The sequence below is a fragment of the Cotesia glomerata genome, linkage group LG8 (assembly GCF_020080835.1).
Source record: "Cotesia glomerata isolate CgM1 linkage group LG8, MPM_Cglom_v2.3, whole genome shotgun sequence".
NCBI lineage: Eukaryota > Metazoa > Arthropoda > Insecta > Hymenoptera > Braconidae > Cotesia > Cotesia glomerata.
Window position 1 is genome coordinate 15,313,665 of NC_058165.1, and position 22,115 is coordinate 15,335,779.

Genomic DNA, 22,115 nt, shown 5'->3' on the forward strand with positions numbered 1-22,115 from the left:
GTATTCCTTAGAGTGGATGTATGTATGGAAGTTATGGTGGGAGAAGAACGGAGTTTGAAGCTCTTCGGAAAAACTATGTAACGACACTTCTCACCGAGAGCTTAGATTGCTAAGATCACGTTATTGTAAACCTCAATTTTACATTTTGAAGCTTTTTAATATTTTGTCATCTTGAATAATAAATTGAAACCAACTAAATAACTTTGATCAAAATTAAATAACGTCTAAATAGAATTCTTTTATTTAAAATGATTCCTTTCCCGCGCTGAAACCGAGTATTTTAATACTCCTGGGCGAAAGAACTACAGTAAGTAAAGTTTTCAATAAATAAAAATAACATCCACAAGATGGAAGCATAACACCGCGTTCCAACGGGCGAATTAAAATAACTCAATAAATTTACTGTTGTTATGCTTCCATCTAGTGGATGTTATTTTTATTTATTGAAAACTTTACTTACTGTAGTTCTTTCGCCCGGGAGTATTAAGATACTCGGTTTCAGCGCGGGAAAAGAATAATTTTAAATAAAAGAGTTCTATTTAGACATTATTTAATTTTGATCAAAATTATTTAGTTGGTTTCAATTTATTATTCAAGTTGACAAAATATTAAAAAGCTTCAAAATATAAAATTGAGGTTTACAATGACGTGATCGTAGCAATCTAAGCTCTCGGTGAGAAGTGTCGTTACATAGTTTTTCCGAAGAGCTTCAAACTCCGTTCTTCTCCCACCATAACTTCCATACATACATCCACTCTAAGGAATACATAAGCACACACATTTTCTACTACATATAAATGATCCTTATATACTAACATGTATTTTCTCTATATCTATATATATTTATTTAAGCCTATCAGCCTGAAAGTTAGACTTCACTAATATACACTTTTAGCAATACAGTCATTATGTTTATTTAACTATTTTTATTAATTTAACAGACCCTTTTTAAAATCTATTTATAATAAAAATTAACTTATAATTAACTTGAAATTAAATTACAATAAAAATTATAATAAACTATAACATGAAAATATATATATTATATTGTTTATAATATGTTGGATTAATGTTTGAGTTTGACTAATTAATAACTTGAATTAAATATTATTTCTATTATTTTACAATCGGATTTTCTAATAAAATTATAAGTCGGTTTAATTATTATCATGTATAAAAGAATAGACATTATTATTTAATTATAAATTAAATAATAATTAAATAATGATTTAATAGTAAATTAATAGTAAATTAATTAAATAATAATTATTATTAATTATAAATTAAATACAAGATAATAATTATTTATTTTAACTCAATTTTGCTTAACTACAATATTATATAAAGTTAAATTTTAGCAGTAAATATTATTTAACAATATTATTTTTGTTTAGTTACATATGGTTTTTTATTATTCTTTGTTACTTTTAGAACAAGGGTTTATTGAGTTTCACACGTGTCTTTTACGACTTTTTCTCATAGGGTTTTAAATTCCATGTGGCGAGAAATAGTCCTTGAATTACTCAAGTACTTTTTATGGGTTCTGAAAATTCGGTTACAATGTCCTTTTGTACCGAAATATGTTTTTTCCTTATTTTATTTTATTTTCTTTTATAAATAAAACAGAGTTAACCAAAAAATGTTTATTACAACTGGTAAGAGTAAAAACATGAAATAAATGATTTGAATATTTACTTCGAATATAAAATTTAACTAATTTTAATCATTTAATATTTACTAATTTGAATATTTCGTTTGAATTCACGCTCTCATAATAAATAGCGCTCTAATAACAGGTAGCGTCACCTGCTGGATGCACTAGGTGCATCACACTATAGCCAATTTGGGGCTATACAACAGTACATACCTTACGTACCAATCATATTGGTACTGTAGTAAATACTATCATAGAAATTAGCCTGATCATTATATGTTTACGTATACATAACTGAAAAAGTAAATAAATAACATCTGAAAATAATAACAGCTGTTGAATTTAAATTGTGTTGAATATTTTTTTTTACATTCTTATGATAAATAACTGTACTTTAATAGTCATTTTGAACTTACTGTAAGCTGCGTTAATACTGCGATTCAGAACAAATGGAGGTAAAAATTTTTCTTTATTTTTTAATATAGATATTATACAAAATTGAAACTTGATATTTTTGAGTAGAAAAAGTCTATTTTCCGTATCACTTAAGTTGATTTGATGTTAAATGAACATTGGCGTTAATATTTTTATTTTTGAAGTCTTCAAGCTTGTAAATTTTCTAACGAAACGTTAATTTTTTTTTAATCATCATGTTGATTAATTAATGGCTAAAAAATGAAAACTAGTGAAAAAAAAAAAAAAAAATTGTCAACTTGTTTTTATTGTTTTGAAAAGAAATTGAAATGATTAATTAATCCAATTAACTTAACCCTTGCGGATTTCAAATTTTTCTGGAAACACTCAAAGAACATTCAAAAATTATTACGTAACTTTGTGAGTTTCATAGTGTTTCCAGAATAGATTTGTGCCCTGTTTCCAGAATAAACCCAGAGTCGATCTATTATGTTAACGTAGAATAATCAAAATGTAACCGCGATCGTTCTAGAGTATTCCCAAAGTATTTTCAAATCAGAAATTGAATAGTCCAATCTTCATTACAGAACGGTACCAAAATATTTCTCGACTGGTTTTAAATATGTTTTAAAGTGTTTACAGAGTGGGGCCAGACTGAATTTATACTTTTTCTTTAATGGATCCAATGTGTTTTCTTGAATTATGCATAGCATTCCCGATGAAAAAAGATTTTGTCTAATTATATATAATCACGCATAATCGTCTACATATGATCCAAAAAATGGCCAGATCTAATCATATCTAATTATATCCCGTGAAAAAATACTCTGAGCAGAGCAAATATAAAATTGGCAATATCAGACTTGATCACGGTTGATATGGCCATACCAAGATGTGGACAAACCTGAAGCCTACGTAAAAGTGATAAATAAAGTTATATTTATAATAAAGTTGATACAACATTCATTTTAGTTATTTGTACAACTTTATTCAAAAACAGATACTCTCTGTATTAGAGTACAAAAATTCTACTCTTTTTTCAACTTAACACTTCAAAGTCAAGTATCTAGAAAGGGAACAATTCTGCGGCCATACGCCATCTATCGAAGACTTTTAATACTAGTTTCGACAGTGCGGAACATGTGATTGCTCCGTGGTAATGTCTTTTATTTGTAACTAATTAATATGTTGTCAGATTTATAAATATTTCATTGATTATTTTAATTTTTTCCAAAATTCTCAAATAATTTTAATAATACATGAATAAATAACTGAAAATTACATTTCATGATAAATTTATAAATCATACACAAAAGATTTTTTCATTTGGCATAATATTGCATGAAAAATAATAATAATATCAATTCCATATTGTATTTAAAAATAAAAAAAAAAATTTACTTTTTGTAAATTTTAAACCGGATAAAACACGGTAATCGATTGGCTCTACAACAGTAATTTTTTTTTTTAAGTTTCTTGAAAATGTAGAGAATTTGAAAAATATGTAAAATTTATTTATTTTTATTTAATTAATAAAAAAATTAATTTTTTAAATAAAAAATTCTAAAATACAAATTTCTCAATTAAAAATAATTATGTCAAAAAATTGAAAAGTACATAATTAATTGAAGAGTTTTGGAGCAACTTTGAAGATTTTTTTTTTAATTCATACATTATACCATTTATATAATTTATACCGTAAATCTGCCATTAAATACATTAATAAAAAAAATTAAAAATGTCGCGTTACAGATGCAATAAGGACGTATAAAAATTAAACGCCCATATGGCACCCAGGAACCATAAGGACGAACAATAAAAATTCAATTTTTTTTTCTGTCCAATAAAATTTTTAGTTTGGAAAAAATTTTTTTTTTTGCATTTCTCGACGTTTCAGGTAAAAATAAATTGATTCCCAAAAAAAAAATTTTTATTATACGCCCTTTTATGGTATCTGTAACGCGAGATTTTTAATTTTTTTTTATTTAATATATTTAAAGGCAGATTTACGGTATGAATTATAAAAATGGTAAAATTTATGAATTTAAAAAAAAATCTTCTAAGTTGCTCTAAAACTCTTCAATTAATTATGTACTTTTCAATTTCTCACAAAATTTTTTTTAATTGAGAAATTGATATTTTAGAATTTTTTATTTAAAAAATCAATTTTTTTATCAATTAAATGAAAATAAATAAATTTTACATATTTTTCGAATTACTCTACATTTTCAAGAAACAAAAAAAAAAAAATTACTGTTGTAACCAATCGGTTACCGTGTTTTATCCGGCTTAAAATTTACAAAAAGAAATTTTTTTTTTATTTTTTAAATACAATATGGAATTGATATTATTATTCTTCTTCATGCAATATTATGACAAATGAAAAAATCTTTTGTGTATACTTTATTAATTTATCATGGAATGTAATTTTTAGTTCTTTATTCATGTATTATTAAAATTATTTGAGAATTTTGGAATTATATATAGACCTATATATTATCAGATCTGATTATATATAACTTATATATGATAATAAATGGAGTTTAATGGATAATCCTGTTTGGGATTATCGTAATAATGCTTGACCCGCATGCTTCGCCCATGTTTCACCCGGCGAACAGCCAGGTATGATCATATCTAATTAAAAAATTACACGAAAATTATATTTTTGAGCTCGAAGGAAGGGGGGTATTTAGAAGGGCATAAGGGGGTGTTCCGGAAGTCGGAAAGTGTTCCAATTTTTTTTAAACCTTCTCGTACCTAAAACAAAAATTCTCAGCAAGAATTAGCGTGATCTTTTTAATAGACACGAAATTATGAATTTTTTAAGGTTAAGGGTGGTCATTGGGGGGTGTTCCGGAAGTCTGAGAGGGTCCAAATTTTTTTAATAGTTGTAGGACCCCAAAACAAAAATTCTCAGCGAGAATTTGCGTGATCTTTTTATTAGACACGAAATAATAATTTTTTAGTGATATGGGCTGTCATTGGGGAGGGGCATAAGGAGGTGTTCCGGAAGTCGGAAAGTGTTCCAATTTTTTTTATACCTTCTAGTACCTAAAACAAAAATTCTCAGCAAGAATTAGCATGATCTTTTTATTAGACACGAAATTATGAATTTTTTAAGGTTAAGGGTGGCTGTTGGGGGTTGTTCCGGAAGTCCGAGAGGGTTCAAATTTTTTTGATAGTTGTAGGACCCCAAAACAAAAATTCTCAGCACGATTTCTTGTGATCTTTTTATTAGACACGAAATAATGAATTTTTTAGTGATATGGGCTGTCATTGGGGGGCATGAGGAGGTGTTCCGGAAGTCGGAAAGTGTTCCAATTTTTTTTATACCTTCTAGTACCCAAAATAAAGATTTTCAGCAAGAATTAGCGTGATCTTTTTATTAGACACGAAATAATGAATTTTTTAGTGATATGGGCTGTCATTGGAGGGCATGAGGAGGTGTTCCGGAAGTCGGAAAGTGTTCCAATTTTTTTTATACTCTCTAGTACCCAAAATAAAGATTTTCAGCAAGAATTAGCGTGATCTTTTTATTAGACACGAAATTATGAATTTTTTAAGGTTAAGGGTGGCCATTGGGGGTTGTTCCGGAAGTCTGAGAGGGTTCACATTTTTTTAATAGTTGTAGGACCCCAAAACGAAAATTCTCAGCCAGAATTGGCGTGATCTTTTTATTAGACACGAAATAATGAATGTTTTAGTGATATGGGCTGTCATTGGGGGGGGGGGGGGGCATAAGGAGGTGTTCCGGAAGTCGGAAAGTGTTCCAATTTTTTTTATACCTTCTAGTACCTAAAAAAAAAATCCTCAGCAAGAATTAGCGTGATCTTTTTATTAGACACGAAATTATGAATTTTTTAAGGTTAAGGGTGGCCATTGGGGGTTGTTCCGGAAGTCTGAGAGGGTTCAAATTTTTTTAATAGTTGTAGGACCCCAAAACGAAAATTCTCAGCGAGAATTGGCGTGATCTTTTTATTAGACACGAAATAATGAATTTTTTAGTGATATGGGTTGTCATTGGGGGGGGGGGGCATGAGGAGGTGTTCCGGAAGTCGGAAAGTGTTCCAATTTTTTTTATACCTTCTAGTACCCAGAATAAAGATTTTCAGCAAGAATTAGCGTGATCTTTTTATTAGACACGAAATAATGAATTTTTTAGTGATATGGGCTGTCATTGGGGGGGCATGTGGAGGTGTTCCGGAAGTCGGAAAGTGTTCCAATTTTTTTTATACCTTCTAGTACCCAAAATAAAGATTTTCAGCAAGACTTAGCGCGATCTTTTTATTAGACACGGAGTAGTGAATTTTTTAAAGTTAAGGGTGGGCTTTAGGGGGTGTTCCGGAAGTCCGAGACGGTTCAAATTCTTTTAATAGTTGTAGGACCGCAAAACAAAAATTCTCAGTGAGAATTGGCGTGATCTTTTTATTAGACACGAATTAATGAATTTTTTACCGTTAAGGGGGGTAGTTAGAAGGGCATAAGGGGGTGTTCCGGAAGTCGGAAAGTGCTCCAATTTTTTTTATCCCTTCTAGTACCCAAAATAAAGATTTTCAGCAAGAATTAGCGTGATCCTTTTATTAAACACGAAATAATGAATTTTTTGGTGATATGGGCTGTCATTGGGGGGGGGGGGGGGCATGAGGAGGTGTTCCGGCCAAGGCTAAGAGAATCAACAATGATAACTTTATCATAGAAACGTTCCACCCAGTTTCAAGAGAACTCATCAAAGTCCCTTCCAAAAACATCGTAAAATATCTGGGCATGAACATCGACTACCTGGCTAAATGTAACTCACACCTAGAGGCGCAGCTGGTGAAAGCTCGGAACACCTACAAGTCACTGGGTAGACTCTTCCATAACAGACACATCAGCTCCGGAGCAAAGGTAATCTGTTATCAACTCCTTATCAGACCACTGTTAATTTACGCATCTCCTGTCAACTGGAACCTAGGTGCGGCCCAAGCTGAAAAGTTAAGACTATTCGAAAGAGCGTGCTTGAGAACAGCACTAAATATGCACAGACGCCCAGACTCTGATTATCGAGAAAGATTTAGCAACAAAGAACTATACGATGCTGCCAACATTCCGAGGATCGATAATCACAGGATCAAGTTGACGAGAGATTACTACAGTAAGTTCAACCAAATAAAGAATGACATCATAAAAAATCTCAAAAACGTAAGCGGAGACTTGAACACCAACTCCGAAAGGGGCTTGCTGCAGCCACAAGCGTTCACTGCTCTTGATAATTTGGGTTACATTCAGAACAGTAAAAATATACCCATAATTTATCATAGAAGCAGACACAAAAGCAACAAAAATATAAACCTAAGCACATTCAAGCTGAAGTCTGAAAAGTACTCTACAGCTTTACCAAAAGCAGATGAAGCGGACCTTCACAGACTGGACCATAAAAAATACTGGTGGATTGACACACGCAGTACCGAGTACTCCGAGCTTTTGCTCAAAAGAAGAAATTTCAATTAGACTTAATATTAAGAAATAAATCAAATAATTTCAACTGAAAAAATTTTATAATTAGCATTATAATAGCAGCTTAGCTGCACTTCTTATGGATACATGTATATATGTAAATATTTATTCTAGTTTTAAGGCAATAATTTAAAAGATTTACGCTAGGGTTTTTCTATCTTAATAGATAATTTTTTCCCAAACAGCGCAATACACCAGAGATTGTCTAGGATCAAAAAATTAACATCCTATTACAATAAAACAAGAATTTTCATTTTATTTCAAAACACACAGATTGTTTAAGTCCGAGTGCTGCTAACTACAGCCTGTAACTTACTTAAAATTAATGACTATAAGGTTTTCTTTTTTGTTTATTTGACCTAAGAATTATAAAATATGTACTAATAAAAAATTAATAAATAAAATTTAAACAAAAAAAAAAAAAAAAAAAAGGAGGTGTTCCGGAAGTCGGAAAGTGTTCCAATTTCTTTTAATTCCTTCTAGTACCTAAAACAAAAATTCTCAGCAAGAATTAGCGTGATCTTTTTATTAGACACGAAATTATGAATTTTTTAAGGTTAAGGGTGGCCATTGGGGGATGTTCCGGAAGTCCGAGAGGGTTCAAATTTTTTTAATAGTCGTAGGACCCCAAAACAAAAATTCTCAGCGAGAATTGACGTGATCTTTTTAATAGACACGAAATAATGAATTTTTAGTGATATGGGCTGTCATTGGGGGGCATGAGGAGGTGTTCCGGAAGTCGGAGTGTTCCAATTTCTTTTAATTCCTTCTAGTACCTAAAACAAAAATTCTCAGCAAGAATTAGCGTGATCTTTTTATTAGACACGAAATTATGAATTTTTAAGGTTAAGGGTGGGCTTTAGGGGTGTGCCGGAAGTCCGAGAGGGTTCAAATTTTTTAATAGTTGAAGAACCCCAAAACAAAAATTCTCAGCGAGAATTGGCTTGATCTTTTTATTAGACACGAATTAATGAATTTTTAGTGATATGGGCTGTCATTGGGGGGCATGAGGAGGTGTCCCGGAAGTCGGGAAGTGTTCCAATTTTTTTTATACCTTCTAGTACCTAAAACAAAAATTCTCAGCAAGAATTAGCGTGATCTTTTTATTAGACACGAAATTATGAATTTTTTAAGGTTAAGGGTGGCCATTGGGGGTTGTTCCGGAAGTCTGAGAGGGTTCAAATTTTTTTAATAGTTGTAGGACCCCAAAACGAAAATTCTCAGCGAGAATTGGCGTGATCTTTTTATTAGACAGCAAATAATTAATTTTTAGTGATATGGGCTGTCATTGGGGGCATGAGGAGGTGTTCCGGAAGTCGGAAAGTGTTCCAATTTTTTTTATACCTTCTAGTACCCAAAATAAAGATTTTCAGCAAGAATTAGCGTGATCTTTTATTAGACACGAAATAATGAATTTTAGTGATATGGGCTGTCATTGGGGGGCATGAGGAGGTGTTCCGGAAGTCGGAGTGTTCCAATTTCTTTTAATTCCTTCTAGTACCTAAAACAAAAATTCTCAGCAAGAATTAGCGTGATCTTTTATTAGACACGAAATTATGAATTTTTAAGGTTAAGGGTGGGCTTTAGGGGGTGTGCCGGAAGTCCGAGAGGGTTCAAATTTTTTAATAGTTGAAGAACCCCAAAACAAAAATTCTCAGCAAGAATTAGCGCGATCTTTTATTAGACACGGAGTAGTGAATTTTTAAAGTTAAGGGTGGGCTTTAAGGGGTGTTCCGGAAGTCCGAGAGGGTTCAAATTTTTTAATAGTTATAGGACCCCAAAACAAAAATTCTCAGCGAGAATTGGCGTGATCTTTTAATAGACACGGAGTAATCAATTTTTAAAGTTAAGGGTGGCCATTGGGGGCATGAGGAGGTGTTCCGGAAGTCGGAAAGTGTTCCAATTTTTTTTATACCTTCTAGTACCCAGAATAAAGATTTTCAGCAAGAATTAGCGTGATCTTTTTATAAGACACGAAATTATGAATTTTTAACGTTAAGGGTGGCCATTGGGGGTGTTCCAGAAGTCCGAGAGGGTTCAATTTTTTTTTAATAGTTGTAGGACTCCAAAACAAAAATTCTCAGCGAGAATTGGCGTGATCTTTTATTAGACACGAATTAATGAATTTTTACCGTTAAGGGGGTATTTAGAAGGGCATAAGGGTGTGTTCCGGAAGTCGGAGAGTGTTCCATTTTTTTTCAACCTTCTAGTACCCAAAATAAAGATTTTCAGCAATAATTAGCGTGATATTTTTATTAGACACGAAATTATGAATTTTTAAGGTTAAGGGTGGCCATTGGGGGTGTTCCGGAAGTCTGAGAGGGTCCAAATTTTTTAATAGTCGTAGGACCCTAAAACAAAAATTCTCAGCGAGAATTGGCGTGATCTTTTATTAGATACGAAATTATGAATTTTTAAAGTTAAGGGTGGCCATTGGGGCTGTTCCGGAAGTCCGAGAGGGTTCAAATTTTTACTAGTTGTAGGACCTCGAAACAAAAATTCTCAGCAAGAATTAGCGTGATCTTTTTATTAGACACGAAATTATGAATTTTTTAAGGTTAAGGGTGGCCATTGGGGGATGTTCCGGAAGTCCGAGAGGGTTCAAATTTTTTTAATAGTCGTAGGACCCCAAAACAAAAATTCTCAGCGAGAATTGACGTGATCTTTTTAATAGACACGGAGTAATGAATTTTTTAAAGTTAAGGGTGGGCTTTAGGGGATGTTCCGGAAGTCCGAGAGGGTTCAAACTTTTTTAATAGTTGTAAGACCCCAAAATGAAAATTTTCAGCGAGAATTGGCGTGATCTTTTTAATAGTCACGGAATTATGAATTTTTTAAAGTTAAGGGTAGTCATTAGGGGATGTTCCGGAAGTCGGAGAGGATTCAAATTTTTTTTATACCTTTGAGACTCTAAAAGAACGTTTTTCAGAAATATTTGGCGTGATCTTTTTAATATCGTGGAAATTATGAATGAAAAACGACTCCGTTTCACGAACGTTTGGAACTTCAGCTACATTTGCGTTTTCATCCCTTTTAATCCCAACTTCTATTTTAAAAAATTATTTTTTATTTTTTATTCTATATTTAGGATTAAAGATTAAATTTTCAGCTTCTAATTCTGATTTCGGGATTAAAAATTAATAATAATATTTTTAATCACGACTTTGGGGTCGTAAATTTCATTTTATAAAATCTTATAAATTTTTAATTTTCTTAGTGGGAAGTCAAAAAAATTAAAATAAAAAAAGCTCCCCACATGATAGGATATTTTCATGATTTAAGAAATTTTGCATCGATTGATACCCTCATTGTGGAAACATATTATGAATTGTTAACCAACTTTCTTTTCTAAACACAGTAAAAAATTTCTCGTCAAATTTAACACAAAAATTTTTGTTGATGACTTTTTTTACACAATCTGTGTTGAATCAACACTCGATTGTGTTGAATCAACATATTTAAATTTCGAATTCTACACACTTAAATGTTAAATTCTACACAAACATTTTGACACGACACAATGACGAAAAATTTTTTACTGTGTAGAAAGAATTAAAAAAAAAAGTTCTCTACACGAAAGGATATCTTTATGATTCATGAAGTTCTGAATCGTTTCATAACTTTAGTACGGTAACAAATTTTCAATTGTTACCTAACTATTTTTTTTAAACAATAGGAAAAATTAAAATAAAAAAAGTTTCCCACACGATAGGATATCTTTATGATTCATGAAATTCAGAATTGATTAATACCTATATTGTGAAATTGATTTTTTAATTTTTAACCAATAAATTTATCAAAGAGATAGAAAAATTAAAAAAAAAAATGTTTATACTATTAAAAAGTTCTCCACGCATTGGGAAATAGTTATAATTTAAAAAAAAATACTTGCTTTCCCATAAAAATTTTCTCGGCAACAAATAATCGATATGAAAAAAACAATTTAAAAAAAAAAATTTTTTTAGTGCAAAAATACAATTAACAAGTCTAAAAAAATATGAGCTTTGCGGGGACTCAATGTCCGGATCCGAGGAATGCGCATGCGCTATTATCTCAAATTGTTGTCGGAGTATGATGGGGGAATAATAGTAATGTGAAGCAAACAATAAAAATAGTAAGCGGCTGCTCTGATAATCGAATATTTGTGTTCTCAACTTTTTTGTAACTTTTTCTTTTTATTTTTCTTAATTAACTTTTAAAAAGTTGATACCAGAATATAGGTTTCAAACGATTCCAAATTTCATGAATCGTTAAAATTTTCTATCGTGTGGAGAGCTTTTTTTTTTTAATTTTCTATTTGTTTGAAAAAATTGTTAGTTAACAATAAAAAATTTCTATCCACAATATAGGTATCAATCGATTCTAAAGTTCGTGAATCGTAAACATAACCTATCGTATGAGAAACTTTTTTTTTGAAAAATTTTTTTCTATTTGTTTAAACAAATAATTAACTAACAAAATAAATTTGATTTCATAATATTGGCATCAATCAATTACAAATGTAATGAATCGTCTAGAAAACCTATTGATAAATGATCGATTTTAAAAATGTTAACTAATTATTTGTTTAAACAAATAGAAAATATTTTTTTAAAAAAAGTTCTCCACACGAGGGGATATTTTTACGAATCATGAAATTTGGAATTGTTTGATACTTACATTGAAGAAACGATTTTTTTTTGTGTTACCTAATCATTTAGTTAAAATAATAGAGAAAATTTTTTCGGCAACAAAGAATTGACATAAGAAAAAAAATTTTTATTTTTATTTTTTTAGAGCAACTATACGGTTAACAAGTTTAAAAAAATATGCGCTCTACCGGGATCAGATGTTTGGATCCAAGGAAGTGCGCATGCGCCATTCCTCTCAACCCGTTGTCGGAGAATAATGGGAAAAATAATAATAATAATAATAATGTGAGGCATATAATAACAATAGTAAGCGGCCGCTCAGATACTCGGAGTACTTTGTTTTTTCATCTTTTTTGTAATTTTTTCTAAGTCTTAATTAACTTTAAAAAAATCGATTCCACATTTAATTAGTATTACAAATAATTTTTATAAATTACACGTGTTGTTTTTCAAATTTTTCACAAATAAAATTTTTTTTTCTTATTATTTTATGTAATAATTTTTTTAATAACAAAATTTATAAAATTTTTTAGGTGCCGATTAACTGAATTTTTCTCAAATAACTTAAAAAACGCCCTTTATGGGGCTGTCATTCGGTGTCCATGGAGTAGATCGATCGATTTTGGGTCTGGAAATCTCTCATAGAGTCTCCTCTACAATTTTAAGGAGTTTCCTTTCTTAATCTCGAGTGTATACCGAGGAATGAATTTTTTAAAGTCAAATTACTGACAATTACTGACAAATAAGTCATAAAATGCTTTTTATAGGGCTGTCATTCGGTGTACATGGCGTTGATCAATCGTTTATGGGTCTGGAAATATTCTATAAAGTCTACTCTATGATTTCCATGAGTTTCCTATCAAAATCTCGAGTGGACATCGAGAATTGCATTTTTTAATGTTACATTGGTGTCAAATAAGTCAAAAAACATCTGTCATGGAGCTGTCGTTCAGTGTCCATGGGGTTAATCGATCGATTATGGTTCTGGAAATCTTCTGTAGAGTCTACTCTATGATTCCCATGAGTTTCCTTTCTTAATCTCCATTGGATACCGAAGATTGAATTTTTTGAAGTCAAATTACTGACAATCAAGTCATAAAATGCTTTTTATGGGGCTGTTATTCGGTGCCCATGGAGTTGTTTGATCGATTATGGGTCTGGAAATCTTCTTTAGAGTCTACTTTATGATTCAGATGAGTTTCCGTTCTTAATCTCCAGTGGATACCGAGAATTGAATTTTTTTTCGTCTCTATATTTTTTTCTGCCTGTCGTCCGTCGCTATGGCGTGGCATGCGTGGCATGCGTGCGTGCGACAGAGAGGGTCGACCGCTACTTGTTGTTTTTTTGCGATAACTCCGAAAATATTCATTTTATCGAAAAAATGATAGAGACAGTTTTTGTTGGTTTTTTAATTTTAAAACTTTTTTCTAAAATAAACTTCTCCGTCAAATCGGTCGTTTCTGGTTTATATCGTTTTAAACAATTAAATTGTTATTAACAAATTAAATTGTTATTAACAATTGAACTTACCATCGGTGAGCAAAACAACCTAGTTTTTCGTGATCCTCGAAAATAAAGACGTAAGTATCATCAATCAGAACCCGGGGACCTAAAAGTGCATACGGGCTTCCCTTTTCAGCCGAAGGACTATAAGGGGGTGTTCCGGAAGTCGGAGAGGGTTCCAATTTTTTTTATATCTTCTAGTACCCAAAACAAAAATTTTCGGGGAGAATTGGCGTGATCTTTTTAATAGATACGAAATTATCACTTTTTTAAGGTTAAGGAAGGCCATTAGGGGGAGTTCCGGAAGTCCGAGAGGGTTAAAATTTTTTTAATAGTTGTAGGACCCTAAAATAAAAATTCTCAGAGAGAATTGGCGTGATCTTTTTAATAGACACGAAATAATGAATTTTTTAATGATGAAGGGCTGTCATTGGGGGGGGGGGGCCTAAGGGGGTGTTCCGGAAATCGGAAAGTGTTCCAATTTTTTTGATACCTTCTAGTACCTAAAATAAAGATTTTCAGCAAGAATTGGCGTGATCTTTTTAATAGACACGGAGTAATAAATTTTTTAAAGTTAAGGGTGGGCTTTAGGGGGTGTTCTGGAAGTCCGAGAGGGATCAAATTTTTTTAATAATTGTAGGACCCCAAAATAAAAATTCTCAGAGAGAATTGGCGTGATCTTTTTAATAGACACGAAATAATGAATTTTTTAAGGTTAAGGGTGGCCATTAGGGGGTGTTCCGGAAGTCCGAGAGGGTTCAAATTTTTTTAATAGTTGTAGGACCCCAAAATAAAAATTCTCAGCGAGAATTGGCGTGATCTTTTTAATAGACACGAAATAGTGAATTTTTTAATGATAAGGGCTGTCATTGGGGGGCTAAGGGGGTGTTCCAGAAGTCGGAAAGTGTTCCAATTTCTTTTATATTTTCTAGTACCTAAAACAAAAATTCTCAGTGAGATTTGGCGTGATATTTTTAATAGACACGAAATTATCAAATTTTTATGGTTAAGGGTGGCCATTAGGGGGTGTTCCGGAAGTCGGAGAGGGTTCCAATTTTTTTTATATCTTTGAGTACCCAAAACAAAGATTTTCAGGAAAAATTGGCGTGATCTTTTTAATAGACACGGAGTAATGAATCTTTTAAATTTAAGGGTGGGCTTTAGGGGGTGTTCTGGAAGTCCGAGAGGGTTAAAAATTTTTTAATAGTTATAACACCCCAAAATGAAAATTTTCAGCGAGAATCGACATGATCTTTTTTATAGTCACGAAATTATGAATTTTTTAAAGTTAAGCGTAGTCATTAGGGGATGTTCCGGAAGTCGGAGAGGATCAAAATTCTATTCATACCTTTGAGACCCCAAAAGAACGTTTTTCAGAAATATTTGGCGTGATCTTTTTAATATCGTTGAAATTATGAATGAAAAACGATTTCGTTTCACGAACGTTCGGAACTTCAGGTACATCTATCGGAAGGAATATGTAAATTTTTGTTCAGTCACATAATAAGACCCTCCATACAGTAGTTGGTCATCTTTCGGTGGTGGCGTCGCAAACTACTAGACTCTGTTTCTCTTTTATTAAAACATATATAGTATGCGTCCTTATTCACTTGCTCTTGCGGATAAAAGATTTACTAAATGACATCTTAATTTTCAATAATTCAAATTGTATTCTGTAGACGGCAGCATCGTAAAAATAAAGTTACTGAAAGTCTAGTCCTGGATTACGATGTTACTATTATAATTTTTCATAGGATTTTTTTTTCCGTGAAGATGACCCAGCGTTGGGCCAACACTGGTTCGCCATAGAATGGCCGAGACAAAAGAACCCAGTCTTGGGCTAAGACTGGGCAACCAAGACTTGGCCGGCTCAATGAATATCCGAGCCTGGGCCAAAGCTGGGAAGCCTAGCCATGGCCGTTGAATAGCAACCCATACTTAAGCCAGAATTGAGTAACCTAGCCTTGGCCATTCAATGGGAAATCCAAACTTAATTTATCATTAAATAATAGAATTTTAAACAGTACATATTTAGTGTTTAACGAATAATATTTGTAAGCAAATGCTAAAATTGATAATTTATTATTTAACCAAAACAATTGTATAAGATCAAAGTTGATATGATCTTAAAAAAATCAAAATATAATAATTTATAGTTAAATTTTTTATGTTGATAATTTTAAAAAGTAAAATTTATAATATGGGTCATTCCATGTCAAATCGACCAATAGTTGGAATCTACCCCTTCCGATTTGGACAAATTTTGCTCAAAAGTTTTCTTTTATCATACAACGAAGTTCTACCAAAGAAAAAAAAAATAAAAAATTTTTTTCAAAAGATATAAAAATTCAAAATTTCGCGATTTTTCCAGTTTTTCAATTTTGTTCTTGTAATATCTCGAACGCTAGTATAGATGAGGAATGATCTTTTATTCGTTTGAAAGGGGACACTTAGAGCTATTAAAAAAAAAAAATTTTGGGTAAAAATTTTGAAAAAGGCCAAATTTGTCAAATTTCGAATTTTTCAAAATCGTCAAAAACGACGGTTGGCAATGAATTTTTGACTTAAATTTTTTTGTATACTACCTTATACCAATCTTAAAAGATCCTGAAATTTTTGGAACTGTGTTTTTTGTTTTTTCAAGAATATGAATTTTTGAAATTTGTTAAAAAAAAATGTTTCTCAAAATTTTATTTTTTTTATTTTTATCTTAATTGAGTTTGGCAAATCACGTAATTTTTTTATTTTGAACAGTTAAAATTTCATTTAGTCTCATAATGATGAGAAAAAAAAACATTTTAAGAAAAGTTTTTTTTTATAACCAATTCAAAAAATTCATATTTTTGTAAAACCAAAAAACACAGTTCCGAAAATTTTAGGATCTTTTAAGATTGGTACAAGGTAGTAAACGAAAAAATTAGGAAAACGGTTGACCCTAAAGGCCATCCCTGCAACTTCCCGCTACCTCCATACCTAAGTGCTCAAAAATTCACTTATTTTTTAAGCTCTCCGAGCTCAAATAAATCGCTGTTCTGTGCTTTTGAGCTCTTCGAGCTCAAAAGGCTAATGGAAGTTTTATAGATCACTATTTTTTGAATTTTCAAACCGCAATAACTTTTGAATGAATTAATCGATTTTCTCGCGGTTTACGGCATTCAACGCAGTTTTTTGAGTTCTTTGCAAAATCTTTAAGCGTAGACTGGTCAGACTAAAAATTTCATAGAAATTCTGAAAAAAACATTTTTTTCAATTTTTTTCGACAACGATATCTCACGAACAAATCGACCGATTTTGACCGGGCTGGTAGCAATCGACGTGGTTTTTTAAGGTTAAGAGCTGATTAATTTTTGGAATTGATCGATTTAGCCGTTTAAAAGATATTTCAAAAAAACGAATTATTGGAAATTTTATTTTTGAGATTTCTCAAAATTGATCGACTCAAATTCTGTAAATTAGTATCAGAATTCTAGGTTCGATCCGTTCAAAAGTTATGAGAGATTTACACACACACACACACACACATACACACACACACACACACACACACACACACACACACACACACACACACATTGCAGAGAAAGGTCGGTGGACGTACCGTCTCATACCTCGGATTGATGTGTGGTTCAACCGGAGTCACGGTGAGATCAACTATTATTTAACGCAGATGTTATCAGGACACGGATGTTCACCGCTTTAAGCACGATGATACCCCAGAGTGCCCGTCCTGTCCAGGAGTCAATGAAGATGCGGAGCATGTTTTTTTTGTGTGTCCACGTTTCAACCAACAGTGCGATGAGTTAGAGAAGATTCTGAAAAAGAGAACCCAACCAGAGTCAATAGTAGAAGCAATGTTGTCGTCAGAAGCTGCCTAGAACGCTACAAGCACTTTTGCTACAAAAGTGCTTACAGAGTTGCGATCCATTGAGAGGAAAAGAGCGAAAGACAGTATCTAGAAGGAAGAAATAACATCTTAGCCACCAGAAGGAAGAGCGGCAGCTAATTCCTCCCCCCGCGAAGAAATGCCTTACGGCGGTACCATGAGGGATCAGAGGATAGAAGAGAAAGCGGTTTAGGTTTTAGTGGGTAGGGGCGTCAGCGTTGAGTCGCCACATATCCAGGCCAAACAGCTATGCCTAGAATCCGTAAAAAGGATTCCCCCCCCCTAAGGAAAACACACACACACACACACACACACACACACACACACACACACACACACACACACACACACACACATACACATACATACAGACACCGTGACAACCTCGCGGGGATAGTCAGGAAAGCTTCCTGTGATCTTCAAACGTCGAGATCTGATGAAAACTCGATTTTCGAAAAACTGGGTGAAAACAATAACTTCCCGATTTTTGAAAATTTTCAATTTTCTTAGCGGGAAGTTAAAAATTTGAGCCAAAAATTTATTGTAGACCGTCATTTTTAATTCACAAATTCAAAATTTGGCAAATTAGGCATTTAAAAAAAATTTTTTTTTTAATTACTACAAGTGTCCCCTTTCAAACAAATAAAAGATCATTCCTGTATCTATACTAGCGTTCGAGATATTACCAAAACAAAATTGAAAAACTAGAAAAATCGCGAAATTTTAAATTTTCATATCTTTTGAAAAAAATTTTTTTATTTTTTTTTCTTTGGCAGAACTTCGTTGTATGATAAAAGAAAATTTCTGACTAAAATTAATCCAAATCGAAAGGTGTCGATTCCAACTATTGGTCGATTTGACATGAAAGACCCATATGATATTCAAAATATACAGAACAATGTACAAAATCTGAAGTAACATAAGAACTTAACTTTTGCATTTTTTAAACTAATAAACATTTGTAAAAAATAGTTGATTTTCATCAAAAAACAATATTAAATAACATAAATTATATAAATAATAAACCGTTACACTTTGTCACCATGTAGATTTAGTTTATATCAGTCATGAGATGTAAATTAACTTATCGGTCGTACGGCGTAGGGGTTAGTTTTCGATCTGGCAAGCGCGCGGCTTAGGTTCGAATCTCGGTTAGGGCAAATGCTATTTTCACTTTATTTCTATAATTAGTAAAAGTTAGGTCTAAATAAAGAGTCGAGCGATCTAAACTTGTGTTAGCTCTACATCAAAATTAAAATAGAAAAATTACACTTAAGAAATTTTTTTTTATCATTTTTTATCAAATGGCATAGGCCAGACTTGAAAATTAACTATGGCCCAGACCTGGTTATCAAGCATGAGCCGGACTTGAAAATTAACTGTGGCCCAATTCTGGTAACCAGACATGGGCCAGTCCTGGTAAGCCAGGCTTGGGCCAGCGTTATCATTCCAGACTTAAACCAAGACTGGGCCAACTCTGGTTTACAAGCCTGGCCGAGAGTTGTACAGAGTTGGGCCAGGCCTGGGCCAAGCCTGGGCCCGCCATACTTTCCTACATGGGAAATCTATTTTATAAATTTTATAAAAATTTTAGGAGCGAAATATACCAATTGATATCAGTGCCGGGAAATTATTGGAATGGTTGATTAGCAGACGACACTGTGAACGAACTTGGCAAGACAATGTTTTAGTCGTCAGAACAAAAATTAATAATGCTATACAGGATATGCCAGAGCATGAAGGAATTGTTAAATTAGTAACTGGAACTTGTAAGTTAAATATACCTATTTTTTTTGTTGAAATAATTATCATTACTGTGCACGTTGCAGATATTAATTATTTTCATTGCCACAAAATCGTAAGTATTCTTGAAAAAACAGAAGCTAATTCGAAGAACTTATTTGGCCGTTATGGATCACAACGCATGAAAGATTGGAAAGAAATTATTCGTCTATATGAAAAAGATAATTTATATCTTGCTGAAGCTGCGCAGATCTTAATAAGAAATATTAACTATGAAATTCCTAGCTTAAAGAAGCAAATTAATAAATTGGATCAGACCAAACGTGTGAGTTTCATTTATGTAATCTTATAATTTCCAAGATAATTTTTTTTTTTACTTTTCTCTAAAAAAAAACTTATCAAAAATTCAATAAGTTGTTTTTTACAATCTGATTTTCGGAAATCAAGTTTTTAATAGATGCTGGAAGTTCAAGGTCTTAGAAGGCTGCTCTTATACTTTCCAAAATAGTTTGTGATTTCTATTAAACGTACTTAACTGATATAAACTTTAATTTTGAAAATTAAATTTATGGGCTTTTATAATTGTTATAGTCATTCCATGTCAAATCGACCAATAGTTGGAATTGACTTTTTTCGATTTAGATGAATTTTGGTCAGAAGTTTTCTTTTGTCATATAACGAAGTTCTGCCAAGGGAAAAAAAATAGAAAAATTTTTTTCAAAAGAAATGCAAATTCAAAATTTCGCGATTTTTCCACTTTTTTAACTTCCCGCTAGCAAAATCGAAGATTTTCGAAAATCGGGAAGTTATTGTTTTCACCCCGTTTTACGAAAATCGAGTTTTCATCAAATCTCGACGTTTCGAGGTCCTAGGAAGCTTCCCTGACTATTTCCGCGATGGTGTGTGTGTGTGTGTATGTGTGTGTATGTGTGTGTGTGTGCGTGTGTGAGTGTGTGTGTGTTTTTTTTTTTTTTTTTTTAACTTAAGGGGGGGAATCCCTTTTACGGATTCCAGGCATAGCTGTTCGGCCTGGATATGTGGCGACTCGACGCAGCGTCATACTAAAACTCGACGCTAACGCCCCTACCCACTAAACCCTAAACCCCTTTTCTTCTTTCCTCTAATCCTTCATGGAAACTGCCGTCAAGCATTACTTCGTGAGGGGAGGATCTAGCTACTGCTATTCCTTCTGGTGTTATTTTTCCTTCCTTCTAGTTTCTGTCATTTACCCTTTTTCTTTCAATGGAACGCAGCTCTGTAAGCACTTCGGTGGTAAACGTGCTTGTGGCTTTCCAGGCAGCTTCGGATGACAGCATTTCTTTTACTATTGACTCTGGTGTGATTTTCTTGTTCAGGATCTTCTCTAACTCATCACGCTGTGGGTTAAAACGAGGGCACTCAAAGAAAACGTGCTTTGCATTTTCAGCAACTCTTGGGCAAGACGGACACTCTGGGGAATTATCGTGCTTAAAGCGATGAAGGTACTCCCGGAAACAGTCGTGTCCTGACAACATCTAGGTCAGATAGTAGTTGGCCTCGCCGTGATTCCGGTTAAGCCAAACGTCAATCCTTGGTATAAGTCGATGAGTCCATCTTCCCTTCTCCGCAGCATCCCATAGTTGTTGCCATCTTGCTATACTATGTTGTCGCTCTTCAGTTCTCAGTTCTTCAGCGCTCAGTGTAGATGACCTTTTTTGGTGGTATAGGTTCCGTCTTTCCTCAGCTAGGACTCTAAGAGGCAGAGTTCCAGAAATGACGCACACTGCCTCCTCGGATATTGTGCGGAAGGCGCTTGCAACTCTCAGTGCACTTAATCGGTAGACCGGTCCGGCTTTCCTCCATGATTCTTGGGTCTCCAGCGCGTCTGCCCAAACGGATATTCCATATGTGAGTACTGATGTGACTACTGACGACAGCAATAGTCTCCTGCTCTGCTTCGGGCCTCCAACATTCGGCATCAGTCTTGATAGACTAGTTACCACCGCTGATGCTTTAGCACTTACGTGTTCGACCTGTTGCTTAAAGTTCAGTCGGGCCTCCAGCGTTACCCCCAGATATCGGATAAATGGTTGCGATGCGATCTCCTGCTCGCTGACATTCAGCTTGATGTTTTCTACGATCTTTCTGCTGGTGATGAGCACAGTTTCAGTTTTGTGCTTGGCTAACTCCAACTTCATCATCTCCATCCATAGGTTAATCCGGCTAAATGTGATATCGAAAGCCAGATTGATCTCTTCCAAGTGTTTCGCGACAATCACTACCGCTACATCATCGGCATATGCAACAAGTTTCACCTCTGATGTTAATGCAACTCTCAGGAGACCATCATACATGATGTTCCACAGCAAAGGACCCAAAACCGAGCCTTGTGGCACTCCTCCGGTTATTTCGTACTCCCTTGGACCGTTTTTCATGTCATATTTGAGGACTCTGTCTGTAAAGTAGTTTGCTACCATTCTGCGCAGGTATCCTGGCACTTCTTTATCTTCGAGAGCTCGCATGATGCAGTCCCAGTTAGCGGAATCGAAGGCATTTTTGATGTCCAAGGCAGCCACTAAACAATACTTCTTTCTGCCACGTTCCCATCTCTTTCCAGCGATTGCCTCCTTAGCTGTATCGACCACCAGGTTGATCGCATCCAGCGTTGATCGTCCTTTCCGGAAACCATACTGGCCTTCTGTTAAGAGTGGATTGACGGCTGCTTCTATTCGTTGGTGCATTATACGCTCTAATATCTTACCCGCTGTATCCAGCATGCAGAGTGGTCGGTAGGATGATGGCTCGTCCG

The 22,115-nt window shown here is 33.4% G+C and overlaps 1 protein-coding gene and 1 long non-coding RNA gene across 2 annotated transcripts in view; one reads left to right on the forward strand and one right to left on the reverse strand.

Moving 5' to 3' along the window:
• Positions 1-1,676: 1,676 nt before the first annotated feature.
• LOC123271002 lies at positions 1,677-11,732 on the reverse strand. Its single transcript, XR_006510755.1, has 3 exons — positions 11,723-11,732; positions 11,044-11,046; positions 1,677-1,832 (listed from the first exon to the last, which is right to left on the reverse strand). It is a non-coding gene; the product is annotated as an uncharacterized LOC123271002 (long non-coding RNA).
• Positions 1,900-22,115, forward strand: part of LOC123270974 (CDK5 regulatory subunit-associated protein 3) — a 32,610-nt gene continuing 12,394 nt past the window's right edge. The window contains exons 1-3 of the mRNA XM_044737171.1: positions 1,900-2,109; positions 19,179-19,353; positions 19,414-19,652. Coding sequence (XP_044593106.1) covers positions 2,104-2,109; positions 19,179-19,353; positions 19,414-19,652 — 420 coding nt within the window. The 5' untranslated portion in view covers positions 1,900-2,103. The remainder of the gene's footprint in view (positions 2,110-19,178; positions 19,354-19,413; positions 19,653-22,115) is intronic.